We start from the raw sequence: 15,275 nt of genomic DNA, 5'->3' as shown, positions 1-15,275 counted from the left end.
TTTTTTTTAATTTTTTTTTTTCTTGTGTGAAAACATAGATAACCTTGTTTATACCGAGTGCCCTCCTTCAGTATGCTGTCTTCCTTTTGGCCATTTCATTGTAAGTCAGCGCTCCTTACAGAAGTAAAGCAAAGAAAGGGTTGCCAAGTTAAAATGCATCACATGCTCATTTATTAAAAACATTAGTTTGGGGAAGGACAAAGTAGAAACCATTGCATTAAATGGCTTTTAAATAGCCTGTGGATTTAATTTCTCTCTGTTCTCTATGACTTTCATTTAATCCAAATACTTTAGTTTTTCTGTTTTATGGCTGTTCGGTTTGTAAGAACTTCTTGTGGCTTGGAGTGAGACTATATTTAACTCAAGGCCGTGTCTTATCTGATGAGTATCGGAGACAGACTGAATCAAGGGTGTCCATTCATTGGTCGGGATAACATTTGCTCATTCATTCCACACATGAGAGCCTGTGGCCAGGCGTCTCTCTTATAAGAAGGAGTTTTGCTGAGTGTGAAACAACCAAATCAGCACTTTTCATACCCCCTGGAGACAGACAGTTGATTATTTAAATTATAGGGATCACTGCCAGAAAGGTAAAGACCAGATGTATATGCAATTTGTTTCCTATAAATGTAACCCAGAGAGGTCCCATATGGCCCACGGTGGGTAAAAGATCTACAGAACTACAACTCAGGGGAAGTGTCTAATGTTGGGAAACAGGTCCAGCTGACAGAAAAACAGCATCTGTGTACACCTCTCATCAATTACCATTTCGTGTCAAAACTGCGTATATTCGTTTTTCCTTCTAACCTTTCATAGTTAGGGTCATTTCTTGCAATCATGCTTATTCCTCTGCAGTTGTCGGTTCTCATGATTATTTGTTAAACTAAACAATGTCATGTTGAAGTGTAGCGGTTCCATCTTACTCCTGAAATAATATTTTTTCACCTACGAGAGTTTATTCAAATTCCAAAGAGGAAATAATTCAACATAATTTCATTTTCATTCTGTTCTTTAGAGGATGAGATTGTCTCCTTTGTCTCATTTTTATTTTATTTTATTTTATTTTTGAGAGAGGTGAATTCTGTTTATAATTTAGTACAGTACAAAGCTACCTATTTTTATGCAAAAGTGTACTTTCTGCTTTCCTATCTCAGCGAGGCATTGTTTGCACCGGCTCTGGCATTCAGAATGGAGTGATAGGTATGAAAAATGAATATAATTTAAGGGGAAATTTAGTACACTTAAATTGCATCCATCAGAAAATTTTCCATTGCGTTCTCACTGTCGCATGGATGGCCAGTTTTCTCAGCAGTGACCGTCACTTGGAGCCTGTGATGTCTCTAGGCAGCTGACACCTGATTTCAGAGGATGCCACACTAGTGAGGTCCCTGTGGGAGCCACCGATATCCCGATAAGAATAACCACAGACCTTTATTTTAGCACTTGCTCGGGTGAACTCGTCCATAGTCTTGACTTGTTGAAGTGTTCAGTATTTCCCATGCTGAGACTATAAAAATAGCTGCCTCCCTGTCATTTATTTTTCTAGTGCCTGCTTTTATGGCTTCTTAGTTTTTGTACTTTTAAACATTAATATCCTTAACTATTTGAGAATTAATTTTGATGTAAGGAGTAATACAGTAACCTAGAGATCCAACTCAATATTTTTCTAGTTGTTACAAAACCATTTGTTGAATAATTTATCATTTCCGCATTGATATGAGATGTTAACAGCATGGATATTGACCTATCACTAATTCTCCTTTGTATTTGGGTCTGTTCCTTAGATAAACTTCGGTAAAAATTTTGCCACCTGGAAATTCTACAAAATTTACTCTCTTTTATTGTTTTGTCATGCATGAGTCACAGTTTAATTGTGGTGATCTTCTGGTTTTCACTACGTCATGATTCTAAAAAATCCAACCATCTGGAACAAATCCAGAAATAAGTGGGAAAACGCTCCTTTGTCCTTGTTCTGGAACCAAGTGATTTATTGTTTATATGTGAAGTTAAAGAAAAATTAGTTGCAATGCTTTAGAAAGTATATCACCTAAACCACACACACCTACCTGAAAAAAATTCTCAAACTAGAAAAAGTGAATCTAAAAGAGGGAAATGCAGGGATGTAGGAAACTATGGTGAATAATGTAACCAGTGAAAATTATAATTAAAATAATTTCTAATCACGTGGCTATGTGGTTTAATGGTATTCTTTAAAACATTTTAAGAAATAGAATAGGCATGTTTTACAAATCTGATTAAAATTGCAGAACAATTCTTGGTGGTAGTAACAGAGTATTCTATGCTGGTAGCATTAATCCCATCACCCATATCTCTGACTGCAAATATTGGGCCAGGAACCACGCTGTCTTAGCTTGTCTTGCTGTGATCATTCTCTGGTTTCATTGCAATGAAATTATTCTGTGAGTATGAACCTTTAAACCTGCAGGCCTTCCAGCATATTGGCTTCTACTGCTCTCTTTCCATCAACACTTTTTGTCTTTATTTCTTTCATTCTCCTGTTTACATTTCATAATCCATCATTTCAATAACTCGCCAATAACCTAACTCGTCTTGCCCCATTCTCTTTGTTGGTATCTGTTTGGCAAACCCCAGACCAGGATGAACTCATATACTATCTGCTTCTTTCGTCCTTGCTGTGTGCTTTTGAGTGTTGCTGACACTCAAATGGTACAACTGAAAATGGTACGCTGAAAATGGTACAACCGGACAGGCCACAATAAATTTGTGGCCATCAATGTCAACTAGACCATCAGTACTGCCCAGGCTGCCCTACTAGGCTTCTTTGATTAATGCGCTTTTCCTCTGCAGAGGTTCTTTCAAATCTCTTCTACTCTCTGCAAACCTGCAGCCTCCCTTCACTCTTAGGAGGTGACCTTACCTCCAGCCACACAGAGAAAGTTAAGAGCCATCAGATCGGAACTCCCTCAACTTCCTACTATCAAGTGTTCGTACTTTTCTGCACCTAGACCTGATTTCTCTTCCTTTCTGCTTGTTACGGGAGAAGAGATGTCTTTCTTCCCACAGAAGGGCCATCGCTCCATCTGTGCTCTGCCTCTTCTCACTTTCACCTTCCCAGGAACCTGACTTATCTTTTCCCTCCCTCATCTCAGCTGCTTCTCTCTCTCCACTGGATCCTTCCCTCGGGATTTCAACACGCTCAAGTCTCCCCCATCTCAAAACAAGCAAATAGACAGTAACCTCCCCCAGCTGCGCCCCTCTCTCGCTGGGATGCCTCCTATTGAAGTCACACTTCTCAGGGACATTATCTGCCCTCCCTGCCTTATTTCCCACAACCCACTTCGCCTTGACTTTTACCCTTAAAATTTTAAAATGAATACCAATAGAGTAGGTAGAGCTCCCCATACAGGAGAGGAGAAAAAAGGAAATCCAATGAATACAGAAAAGCTAAGGAAAAGAGAAAACACAAAACAATATGTAGACATAAGTAAGCATGCCAGGAATTACAGTGAACGCAACAGGTTCAACTCTTTGTGGTGTGATCTACTGACCTAATGGTCTAGGAAAGCAAAAGTATGGTATCCGAGGAGGGGCATTGACAGCACTGGGGCACAGGGGACTTTTTGACATGATGAAATGTTTCGTACATTTACACTGTGGTCGTGTTTCATGACTTTACACATTTGTCACGGCTCATCTTGTATATAGAAATTTGGTGAGTTTCATTGTGTGTTCTTTGTACCACAATGAAGCCGACAAATAGAAAGTTTAATAGGAGCATCGTACTGTACTACTTGGCTTTCAGTGAGTTAGTATTTATAAGTCGTAATTACATAAACACAATAGTTTTTAACTGAAAATTTGATTATATGACATTAGGAAGATGAGATGTGGGGCTGGGGGCTAAAAGATCATAATTAGCCATAGTAGGAAATTGAGAGGATGTCTAAGAGTGATGAACCAAGAATTATCAAATAGGAAAAGAGAAGGCTAAAGGAAAAGACTCTGGAGAGCAGGCGGGTGGTACAGCAGACTGATAGCTTTTGATAATAGTCTGTTAGAGTTACTGACATTTTTGACCTTGTGCATATGTCATTTTAATAAAATTAATAATTGGGATCTATGCATTGCCAGAAGTAACTATAGAAAGACCAAAAATGGACATGGAACCCAGCTTAGCTGAGAGAGGAACAGAAGCTCTGATATGATGGATGGCTTTTCCTGGGCTGTAATGTCTAAGCTGAATTTGAAAGGATGAGTTAAGAGTTCACAAAAGGATTCTTTCCAAATGTAATTGATTATTAAGGATGTTTCCTCTCTCTGGTAACTCTGTTAAACTCAAGTAGTGCTTCCAAGAGATTATATTGATTTACTTGCATTTTCTAGGCTTATATTTATGCCAGTGGTGAAAAGATTATATATATATATATCTTAAAAAGCATGGCTGGTCTATCTAGCACATTCATAATATTGAATGAGTGTTGATAGGATATTCTTGTTTCTGTTTTTATGACTTATCACTCAGTGCTACTATGTTTTTCAAATTGAGATGATAAATTGTTTTGTGTGGGGTTTTTTAAGTGAACTTGGCCTTCTGGTTGTATATCTTATTTAATCTTGAGCCGAGGTTTTAAAAATCAGAAAGTAGTAACAGACAAAAAGGACTAACCTTGAGTCAGGCCTTGCATGAGGCCAGGAAGTGGCTACCTTTAAGACATTTCTGATAAAAAAAAAGATTTTAGTCAAGTTTTCATCACGTAAGTCAACATAAATCTGACTTACTTTACAAATGAATGATATCCTCTTCTTTTGCTAATGTGTCCTGCTCGTCTTCAGCTATTTTTAAGAAGCTAATGGGGAAACGATGTTGCATTTATTTGTGATTCAATGTTTTCACAAAAACAGCTAGGAATTTTATATATGCAGGCATGTAGACAGAACTAGACAAGGGCAGGAACAATCAGAGCTGGTGAAAAAGGTCTGTTAGGCAGCTCTACCTGAACGCTCACGTGCAGAACGTGCAGGTGAACAAGGTTTGCTCGTCATTGCAGTCGTAGGCTAGTGTGAGTCAAGGTGACATCTTTGTCCCAAGAGCAGCAGGAGGATGAATGAGGGGACACTAGGTCCTGGAGGCAAGCAGGGCTTTCAGTACTTCTTGGGAATGGTAAGCTGAGAAAAGGATTGGGCAAGAATTGACTAGAGGTATACCAGAAGCCCGGAGCTGATCAGTCAACTGGCTGAGTTCTACCTTTGAGCCAGCAAATCAAAGTGTGAACATGTCAGGTTTCGAGAACTAGAACCATGCTCAGGAGGTTGTTTGTCTTGGCATTAAAGACATTTTAATAAAGCAGTTCTAGACTATGATGTCATTTCAACTAAACAGATAACACTCTTAAGGAGTAATGGCCTGTAGGGCTCCTATCTACCTAACCATTTGTATTTTTAAATCCTAAGCATATGCCTGGAGCTGTGCAGAACACTTCATTTTAAATAGTCATGTTCCCTCTGGCAAAAGGAGCTCCAGTGCCATAGAAATATAAATAGAACCCAAACTTTAAAATTGTGTAGTGCGATGTATTTTCATTGAAGAGTCATTAATGAAAATTATTTACAGTGTTTTGAACTGCCCTTTTTTTAATTGAATTAACATTGACCTCTTGTAACCTTTTTCTTAGCATACATCTGTGGATGGATATACTGAACCTCACATCCAGCCTACCAAATCGAGTAGCAGACAGAACATCCCTCGGTGTAGAAACTCTATTACGTCCGCCACAGATGAACAGCCTCACATTGGGAATTATCGTTTACAAAAAACAATAGGGAAGGGGAACTTTGCCAAAGTGAAATTGGCAAGGCATGTCCTAACGGGGAGAGAGGTAAGTTCTTCAGATGTCTTTTTGATATGGATTAGAACATTTACCTCTCTCCAAAGTCTTGTTGAAAAGCGTCCTCAGGGCTGATGCTGGGAATTCATGACAGTTGCGGTATGGGATATGTGTGAATGGGACATGCCGAGCAGAGCTGTATCATGGCATGCAACGTTGACCTTGAACGTTTAGAATAGAAACATACCTACATTTTAGCATCTCAGAGATGGAGTCTGGTGCAAATGAGCTTTTCTCAGACTTCTGTTTTTCAGATTGCTACCCAACCTTAGGAACAAGGCTAGGATGAAGTCTTTTATTAAACATTAGGCATAAATGTGTAGAAAGTAACTCACTCATTTTTATCTACTTAGAGACCACATTAAACAAGTGTTGTTATACACATGTTTTATAGGAAAATTGGGTTTCTAAAATTCCATGAGCTTTAAATTATGTGTATTAATATTTATATAGAAAAATTGTATATATTTAATAATTATTGTTAATATTAATGTCTTTAGTAATTTCTATGTTAAAGATGGAAAATAGTTAAATATCTAACATTCTATATACCATAATATTTACCGGATCCAATTAGGACATTGTGAGAAATCTCAGTCATAAACTGTTTTTGATAAGTTTTAATTTTGCTCTATGCCTAGTATTATTGTCACTTCTAGGTGAATTTAGTCCTCCCTGTCCATTCTGATCCCATAAACTATTCAAGTACAGTTTACATTAGGCAGAGACTTAGAGGACATTCAGATCCACTTCATTGGTCTGCTATAACTAAGGCTGGGTGGCCAGTTTCTCTACCCACCTCGTCATTTTATTCACACAATACTTACGTTACTGAAAGTTTATAACCCCGTCCCCTCTGATATTTGTAACTTATCAATATCATGAGTAAAAGATTAAGATTTAGAGGATTCTTATTTTTAAAGAGGAAACTTGGAAGTAATACCACAAGTGTGATTTCATTGACTCAATCAAATGGGTTAAAAATGTGGGTCAATGGTATATATTGTAAGGCTGCCATATTATCAAAACTTTGGCATCCAATTATATGAACACTAAATGATTTCTAGTTAGAAATGAAAGAACAGATGTTTTCTTTCTAAGATTTTATTCATTAAAATATGTATTCTCAAATACAGTTTAATTATTCTCTTTTTTAGGTTGCTGTGAAAATAATAGATAAAACTCAGCTAAATCCTACCAGTCTACAAAAGGTCTGTAATTATTTTGATAGTAATTAGAATATGAGTTTCCTAATTAATATATGAATTCTGTAAAGCCAGCTGACCTAAATTTTCAACTAGGTGCAATATTGCATTTCATCAATCTGTGAAGAAGAGACATGATGTAAAACATATTCATATTTAAATAATATTTTTGAAATAGTTTGAAAAATATCTACTACTCAGATGCATGTACCCTATAAAAGGAAGTTATTTAATTCAGCAGAATAAGACTTGGTTTAAAATATTTGAAGTATTCAGGATTCTGCTTGGTTAAACATCTATGGATGAGTTAATATTCTCCATAAGTGGGTTTCCTTTTATAACTTCACTTACTTTTCTTCCTTCTTCTACAAGAACTAGTGTTTCTGCAAACTTACAGGAGAAGATATGGATATTTCTTCAAAAAGTGGAGATATAAGAAAACGGGAATGGGGGAGGAATTAAAAGCAGTTAGGATGGGGATTGCCCTTAAACCTGGTAGCTGTTTCATGTTGCTCTATTACTTGCTTATGTGGGAAACTTGCTCATATGCACATTTTAAAAATGTGTACTTTGAAAATGAAGCAGATATTTGAACATTTCTGCCATATCTATATGTTCATTTTGTATAGTGATAATATCCATTGTGATTTTTATTTTGGGTAAGGATGGAAGAAATATTTTGGGTAAGGATTAAAAAATAAATAAAAGTTGTCCTGGAAACCAAGTCTCAGCAGAGTTAGAGATGGGATGAGAAACAAATGGTTTCTTAGTTCATTACCAGGATCTTGTGGTGTGTTGTAAACAGATGATTTTCTTTGATTCTCTGCTTAAGTGTTCTTTTCTAACAGGAGTGTGTCCACCTGTTTTCTTTGACAGTTGTTTCGAGAAGTACGAATAATGAAGATATTGAATCACCCTAACATAGGTATGTAATTTATACATGAATAATGAAGTGTTTTCTTTCATTTGAGCGTATTTGAAAGATATAGTTTTAAGGGTGTTTTATAGAAATAGAAGGAAGGTGATAACTAGAAACCTGAGCATGACCTGAGAAAGTAATACTTTGGGTAAAAACAGATTATGAAGAAGTTAGCTGAAGGCTACTGCTTGTTACTACCTTGCTGTCTTCTGCTTTCCCCTACAATGAGGGATATGAGTTGGAGTTGATCCATATACAGCACATGCTTTTTTGTATCTCTGTACTCAGTCTCTCTAAAGATGCTATTTAGATATTTATAAAAAATAAATTCCAGATAATTTGACAATATGCATTATAGTTTTCTTATAGTTTATAGGCAAAATAATTAATTTGAATTAAAAACTAGAGCTGATTTCAATTTTAGTGGATTTATTTCCATAAATTCTGGGTTTCCCCCATATTTACAAATAAGTGTATTGCTTGCATGTATTACATGAAGTTATCAGATTTTAAGAAGTAGAAAGCAATTCTTTTTTTAATTTGTTTTTAAAACACTTGTTTATTGCACATTAAAAACATTTATGTTTATTAGAAATTGTGGTGTATAATTTCAACTTACATAAATCTATAATTTAGTAGTTTTTAACCATAAACTTTTATAGTATCACATATTTATAGAATTTTTCTAATTTCTGTACTAAAGAATATTTAATGTTTTATGATAGGCCCATTATAACATAGTCTCTTTTAAAGTTTTAGTTAAAATTTATTATTGTAAAAAAAATTTATTATGATTTTAAAAATGTCCTTTTCATTACCTTATTCTAATTAGAAAAGGTAATGGTTCTTTAATGCTGGAAACTTAACTTTTTTTTGACCTACCTCTTTATGGTAAATACTGTTCTTCCACAATAGTAATAATCCTTAAGAGAATTTTAAAATTTTAAATTGTAATTAATATTCCTTAATAAATATTCAAATTTTCCACTGGCTTAGTGTTACCTTACACTTTATTGAAACATACCCAGCCATGCCATTGTGGCTCAGTGGTTGAGCAAAGACCCATGAACCAGGAGGTAGCTGGTTTGATTCTCAGTTAATATTGTGGGCTCAGTCCCCAGTAGGGGTGTGCAAGAGGCAGCTGATTGATGTTTCTTATCTATCCTCCCTTACTCTCTCTGAAATCAATTAAAACATGTTTTTAAAAAAATATAACCAATACATGCTAACAGTTACAGAAGTATATTTCTAATTTCTTTTTCAGTAAAATTGTTTGAAGTTATTGAAACAGAGAAGACCCTCTATCTAGTCATGGAATACGCAAGTGGGGGTAAGGATGTGGGGCTTGAAAAGTTCTCTTTGGTGAGACGGGATTGTCCACACCTCAAGATTATGTCTTTATTGTTATTGATGAACTTACAGTTTTATTAAAATGCCTTTACTTGATACTTTAAGGGAAATTCAGTGTTTGCTTTCAAGACCTATTGACTCTATATTTAAAAGTAGGATTTGGGGCTCATTTTAAAATTACCGTATTTTTCAGACCATAAGATGCACTTTTTTCCCCCCAGAAGTGGGGGGAAAAAGTCCCTGTGTCTTATGGTCCAAATATAGCCTACACATATACTTTTAAAAAAAAGTTTTTTTACTTGCCCGGCTCTGTGTGGTCTCTGTGTGCTTGCCCGGCTCTAAAATGGTTCTAAATGCTGCTGTTTACTTTACAGGGTTAATTACATGTGTTTATGACTGTGATGTTGGGTTTTAATGCACATAAAATATTTTAGGACACTATTTGTTTCAGAATCTTTTTTTCCTCATTTCCCTTCTCTAAAAACTGGTGTGTCTTATGGTCCGGAGCGTCTTATGGTCCGAAAAATATGGTACTTAGGTACATTTTTAAAACTCTAAATTTGCATTGTTATCTATGAATGGTTTGATTCTCTTATCTAAGTAGTAGTATTATATGTCATATTATTATGATGACTAGAAGCTAGAAATCTCAAATTCACAATGTATTTAATAAAGACTACGGCAAAAGAATATTCTAGGCCAAATGTTTATTTCTCTGATTGTTCATACATGAAAGATCCTAAGTATAGATACATTTTCAAGATAATCCATAAAATGTTTGAATTTAAACAAGTATTGATCTGTATATTCTAAAAGCAGACTGGTTGAATTGAATAGTAAGATGCATTTGTAGTAGAATGTAAAGTGTATTTTGACTACAGAGTGTCAAAAATAGGAATGATTTTTAAACACTGATATATATATAGAAAACCATTTTCGCCTGCCTTCCCCTCAAGTGAAGATACTCACAGTTCCGCTAGGCGTAGGACTCAATGTTCTCAGAAACAGGTTTAACATGTATGGAGTAAATCATTCAATAAGTAGAAAAGGAATACTTGAAGGTTTTAAGAGCTCAGAAAATTGAAGAAGAGGGAAGGCAACTCCAAGTATTTAAAGCACTTTAGCTAATTAACTCTTTTGCTAATCAATAGAAAACCAGTGTTGAGTCCTTTTAGCTGATAAAGTACATAGATTTTCCTGGTGCGTCAGATTTTATGTAGCTAGAATAAAGAGGATTAATTCTAGTTTATAAAACACCTAAATTATGTGTTTGTATACTGTCTCTTAGATTTCAAAAAATATATATACTGCAAATATTAAATATATTTTAATTGCATTTTCAGTTTTTTTATGGAGATTGAAAGTTTTAATAGATTTGGTTGTTTACAAAGCTTTTTTTCTATCCTGAAGATATTTCAGTGTAGTTTTTTTGTTTTTTTTTTTTTTTTTTTTTACTTAACCCGAAAACCGATGTTATTCATGTTTTATTTTTTTTTTAATTTTAAACAATTATTCTGCCATGCAAATTTGCATAACGTGAAGGGCTACAATAAAATTAACAAACCTATAAAAAACACATAATGAACTCTTACTCTATTTTTCCATCCTTTAGTTAGATTTACATAACATTTTGTCAGCGTGGGAACCTTGAGCATTATTTTTAGTTGTTAGACTTTTTTTTTCCTTCATTTTAGTCATCTTAAGTCTAAAAATAGGGGCTAGACATGCTTTGATAGGAGAAATGATAGACTGCTAAAAATCTGTGGACATCATTCTGTTTTAAACAGTGTAATAGATATATTATATATACTGTTTTAACGATGAATGGTCAGTACAGTCAACTCTATTGGTGCTAATGAAGGGACCGATGGCTGGGGTGATGGGGAGCACAGTTGGAGGGGTGGTGTGGTATAGAGACATTGTGTTGGGGTTCAGCCCCACCCTGGTGGTCCCTCATTTAGTTCTGACTCCTAGGGCTCCATTTTCTTTGGTCTTGCCAGTCAACAATCTTGTAGCAAAACCATCATGGCTCTGGCAGTAAATCTAGAATCCTTTCCTTGCCCTTTTGATCTATAAATGGCAGAGCTCCTCTGGAAAATATTCAATACAACTCTTCATATTTTCCGCTGAAATGTCCAGATATTTTAGGATTGAGTCCGACATGAACAGAGAAATCTAACATGGACAAGAAGTGGCGGGGGGGGGGGGGGGGGGGCTGTCAGACAGCTCCCTCTTGGCCACAAGTAGATCAGCTGATTCTGGTTCCCTGATGGGACGCAAACATTTCTTTACGATTTGGTCCGAAAGAGCCTATTAAAAGTAGGTGTCAGTGCTGCTCTGCCATGGTCTGTTTATTCCTTCTTTCCCTCACACAAACTATTGATTAAATGTTTACTACAAGTAGGTAATATTCTGGGTGCTTCGGCTCACGCCCTCAAGAAGATTACATTCTAGTTGGGGAAGCAAACCATAAACGAACAATATAATAAGTGAAGGACTAAGTCACGCCAACATTTGGGGCCTGAGTGTTCCAGGCAGAACCAAGAGTAGTTTTTTTTGAACTCGTGTATGTATCTTTCCCAGCCTCAACATATGAATCTAGAATTGCCTACTATGATGGGTCAACTAGAGCATCCATTCATTTCTCTGTTTTCATCATCCCATTTAATCATTTAAGTAATATTCTGCCTGACATTGTAGATGACTTAGTTTCATCTGCCATACGCCTTTACATATTTGAACTTTTAGCTGATAAAGTTCAAAAATCTATGAACTTTATCAGCTAAAAGGACTCAACACTGGTTTTCTATTGATTAGAAATCAATAGAAATATCTCACTTACATCCTAGGATTGATATTGCATATACTTGTATATGTAATATATCCGTCTACCTAGATGCAAACCTATAATTTATTGAGTGCTTACTGTATGCCAGTCACTGTGCTTAGCACATGCATTATTTCATTTAATCCTCACAGAAGCCATCTGAGATAGGCAATAGATAGAAACTGGGTCTTCATGAAGTCACCCAATAGCTACTTTGGGGCTAAACCAGGATTCATACCAAAATTGGTCTGATCCTAAAGTCTGAGTTTTAACCACTTTGCTGAACTTTACAAGAACTCTTTAAGCCACTGTGTGAGTTTTTAATATACATGTCTATCTATATGGTATCAATTATAATTAAAAGGACACAAAAAATAATTTCCTCTTTATACAGAGATAATTTATTTTTAAGATTGTAACTAAATAGTGAAGTTTTTCTTTCTCTGTATTGACTAGAAAAAATAAAGTCACTTACAAATACATAAAGTAGTAGAGCTAACAGAAAATTTCTACAGTTTCTAGTTGTCTTTAAATTATTTCAACAAGTGTGTATGGTCTATCCACTTTGTGTTCTGTCATAAAGCTGGGGATACAAAGAAAGTACGGCAATGATGATGGTGCTCAAGTAGTCTAAGTTCATTTAGGGTGATAGGAGATGCACAAAGGACGATTTAATTCTGTATAATAAGTAGGTACAAAATAGATGGGATGGGTATGGCATAACCAGAATATAGGAAGAAAAAGCAATCAATGTGTGTGGCGATAGTGAGATGGACTTTGACCAAGGCTTCATGAATTGAAAGGAGAGAGATCAAACATAATAAGACTTGTTATTTTATTTGAATTATAGGCCCCCTATACAAAGCCAAATGTGATTTGATTGCCCACGCTATACGTTCCCTTTATTAGAACAGATAATAAAGAGTTGACTGTATTCTTTTACATAAGACTTGTCAAGCAGAAAGCAAGTTTTTCTTGGTTATGTTTTTTATGACTTATTCTTTAAAGAGTTTTGCCAAATCATCAGCTGCTGCAGATACTCAATTCTGTATGTAACCCCCCTTTTTTTATATTCATGGAAGCGTTTGCGATTTATGTAGAACTATCAGAAAATCGGGGGCCAGAAGCTCCTTTAGGCACAAGCCACAAACTTGACATTGCTTATGTTGTTTATTGAAAGTCTTATGTATATTTTACTGCCTGCTTTACCTTTCTGATTCAGGTGAAGTATTTGATTACTTAGTTGCCCATGGAAGAATGAAAGAAAAAGAGGCCCGCGCAAAGTTTAGGCAGGTACGGAAAGTAGTTTTCACCTTTGTTTTGCTGCTCTTTTTACTGGTGTATAATGGACAGTGTCATCAACTGGACCTCAGGGAACGTGGTTTTTTTTAACAAGAAGAAGTCTTGCTTTCTTACGCTCCTTATAAATGGAAAACTGACAAAGAAATCTGCTCTTCCTGAATTTAAGATTCAGAGGTTATTGATAGATGATCATAACTAGTGAAATGCTCATAAGTGAGACACTATATTTCTTTTGATAGTCTTGGAAATATAGACTAGACTGAGATAGAAAAGAAATACTTAGTCCGATATCCAGTAATCATTGTCAAGTATTATTTTATTAGTTCTGTGTATACAGTATATAGGTGTACTGCTTAAAGAAGTATTAGTATTATTTTCTTTTATAATTAAAGGTGTCTTGGTATTAGGACTCATCTTTTATAGATTTAAAGATATGGTCAGTTTTATTTAGTCAGGTAGGCAAGGAACCTTGCAAATTGGCCGAAGAATATGGTAAGATAGTTGCATTTCCTAAATATGACTTGTTACAGAAATGATAAAATAAGAAAAAGTAATTTAAGTTGATCTAGGATTTAATTTTTAAGAATTAAGGGATTAAAGAAGTATACTAAGGGATTAAAGAAGTATACTATATGCATTACTATAGACATGACACATTAATAAATTGTAAATTGTTTTTTAAAACACTTTAAAATGCAGAAAGCATTTTGCAAGTTGTGTTCCAAACAGTCATGTAACAACAGAGGTTTCACAAAACAAACTCATTCAGGGATCAATGTAGAGCATGCTGACCCAAAAAGTTAACAGGGTTCTCTTCAACTCCTGGTCAGGACACATGCATCTGTAACCATAACATGTTTTCTGAGCAGAAATATGATGATGGATCTCTCCCTCTTCTTTCCTCTCTCTCTCAAATAATAAAAACATATTTTTTTTTAAAAAGCTTAAACAAGTTTTTTCTGCCCCCTTTCTTTAGGACTTCTCCAACTGTTTATACAGGGGTGGGCAAAAGTAGGTTTCCAGATGTAATACAAATAAATAATACAATAATTAATCAAGAATAAACTCGTGTTTCATATACTCAGAGCTGTAAACCTACTTTTGCCAACCTCTGTATATGCCCTTGATTCTACAGTTGGATACAGCAAAGACCCTGGACAGTTTAAGGCCGCTTGAGCAGACATTGGTCAGACAATGCCTCTGCATTCCTTAGGATTTGATGGCCTGCAAGAAAATTATAGTATTGACTCAGCTCTTCCAATACGAAGGCGACTAAAGCTTAGGAATTCCTGACCCACTTAATAACTGATTCCAATGACCTAGCAGTTGCATCTCACAGCAAAACACTGCCACGCCTGGTCTTGGGAGCAGTGCAGGGCTAACAGTTCATGTTTGCATGACCTAGAGCAGAAGAACCATAAATAAATCCCTGCACCCCATTTATAGATGTCTTGAGATGGGGGAGTCTGGCCTTAGAACAATGCAGTACAACCTGGACTTGTGGGTGGCGTTCTTGCAGTGAGTCAGAAGCCAGAATTTCCTTCACATCAGACATTGTACCTGGCTAGATAAGTGTGGTGATACTCGAGACCACCATGTTTGACTGCTAGAAGTCAGAGGTCAAAGAGTTTGGGGAGAATGAACGCTTCATATGGACCATTCTCTTTAATTATCTTTCCATGCCTAAGGCATTAGGGCCCAGGGGATTCTTATTTCAGAAGTGCCTATAGAACATGGAGATTGTTCTGTCTGATGTGACGTGTATGTTTGGTCAGCAAGTCATTATCTATATCGTGCCTCCTTCA

The 15,275-nt window shown here is 35.7% G+C and overlaps 1 protein-coding gene across 9 annotated transcripts in view; it reads left to right on the top strand.

Moving 5' to 3' along the window:
* Positions 1 to 15,275, top strand: part of MARK1 (microtubule affinity regulating kinase 1) — a 54,489-nt gene that overhangs the window by 18,615 nt on the left and 20,599 nt on the right. For 7 of the 9 annotated variants that reach the window (XR_004990617.2, XM_045587105.1, XM_045587104.1 and 4 more), the window contains exons 2-6: positions 5,655 to 5,858; positions 7,025 to 7,078; positions 7,949 to 7,997; positions 9,256 to 9,321; positions 13,391 to 13,461. Coding sequence is in view for 8 of the 9 variants with exons in the window: in XM_045587105.1 (XP_045443061.1) it covers positions 5,655 to 5,858; positions 7,025 to 7,078; positions 7,949 to 7,997; positions 9,256 to 9,321; positions 13,391 to 13,461 (444 nt within the window). In the remaining variant the exon portion in view is untranslated. The remainder of the gene's footprint in view (positions 1 to 5,654; positions 5,859 to 7,024; positions 7,079 to 7,948; positions 7,998 to 9,255; positions 9,322 to 13,390; positions 13,462 to 15,275) is intronic. The other 2 variants (XM_036453467.1, XM_036453466.2) reach the window with 1 other exon arrangement.

The sequence above is a fragment of the Pipistrellus kuhlii genome, unplaced genomic scaffold, assembly GCF_014108245.1.
Source record: "Pipistrellus kuhlii isolate mPipKuh1 unplaced genomic scaffold, mPipKuh1.p scaffold_m20_p_25, whole genome shotgun sequence".
NCBI classification, from domain to species: Eukaryota; Metazoa; Chordata; class Mammalia; order Chiroptera; family Vespertilionidae; genus Pipistrellus; species Pipistrellus kuhlii.
The sequence above is the reverse complement of the archived record's forward strand: the minus strand, read 5'-3'. Positions and strand labels throughout refer to the sequence as shown.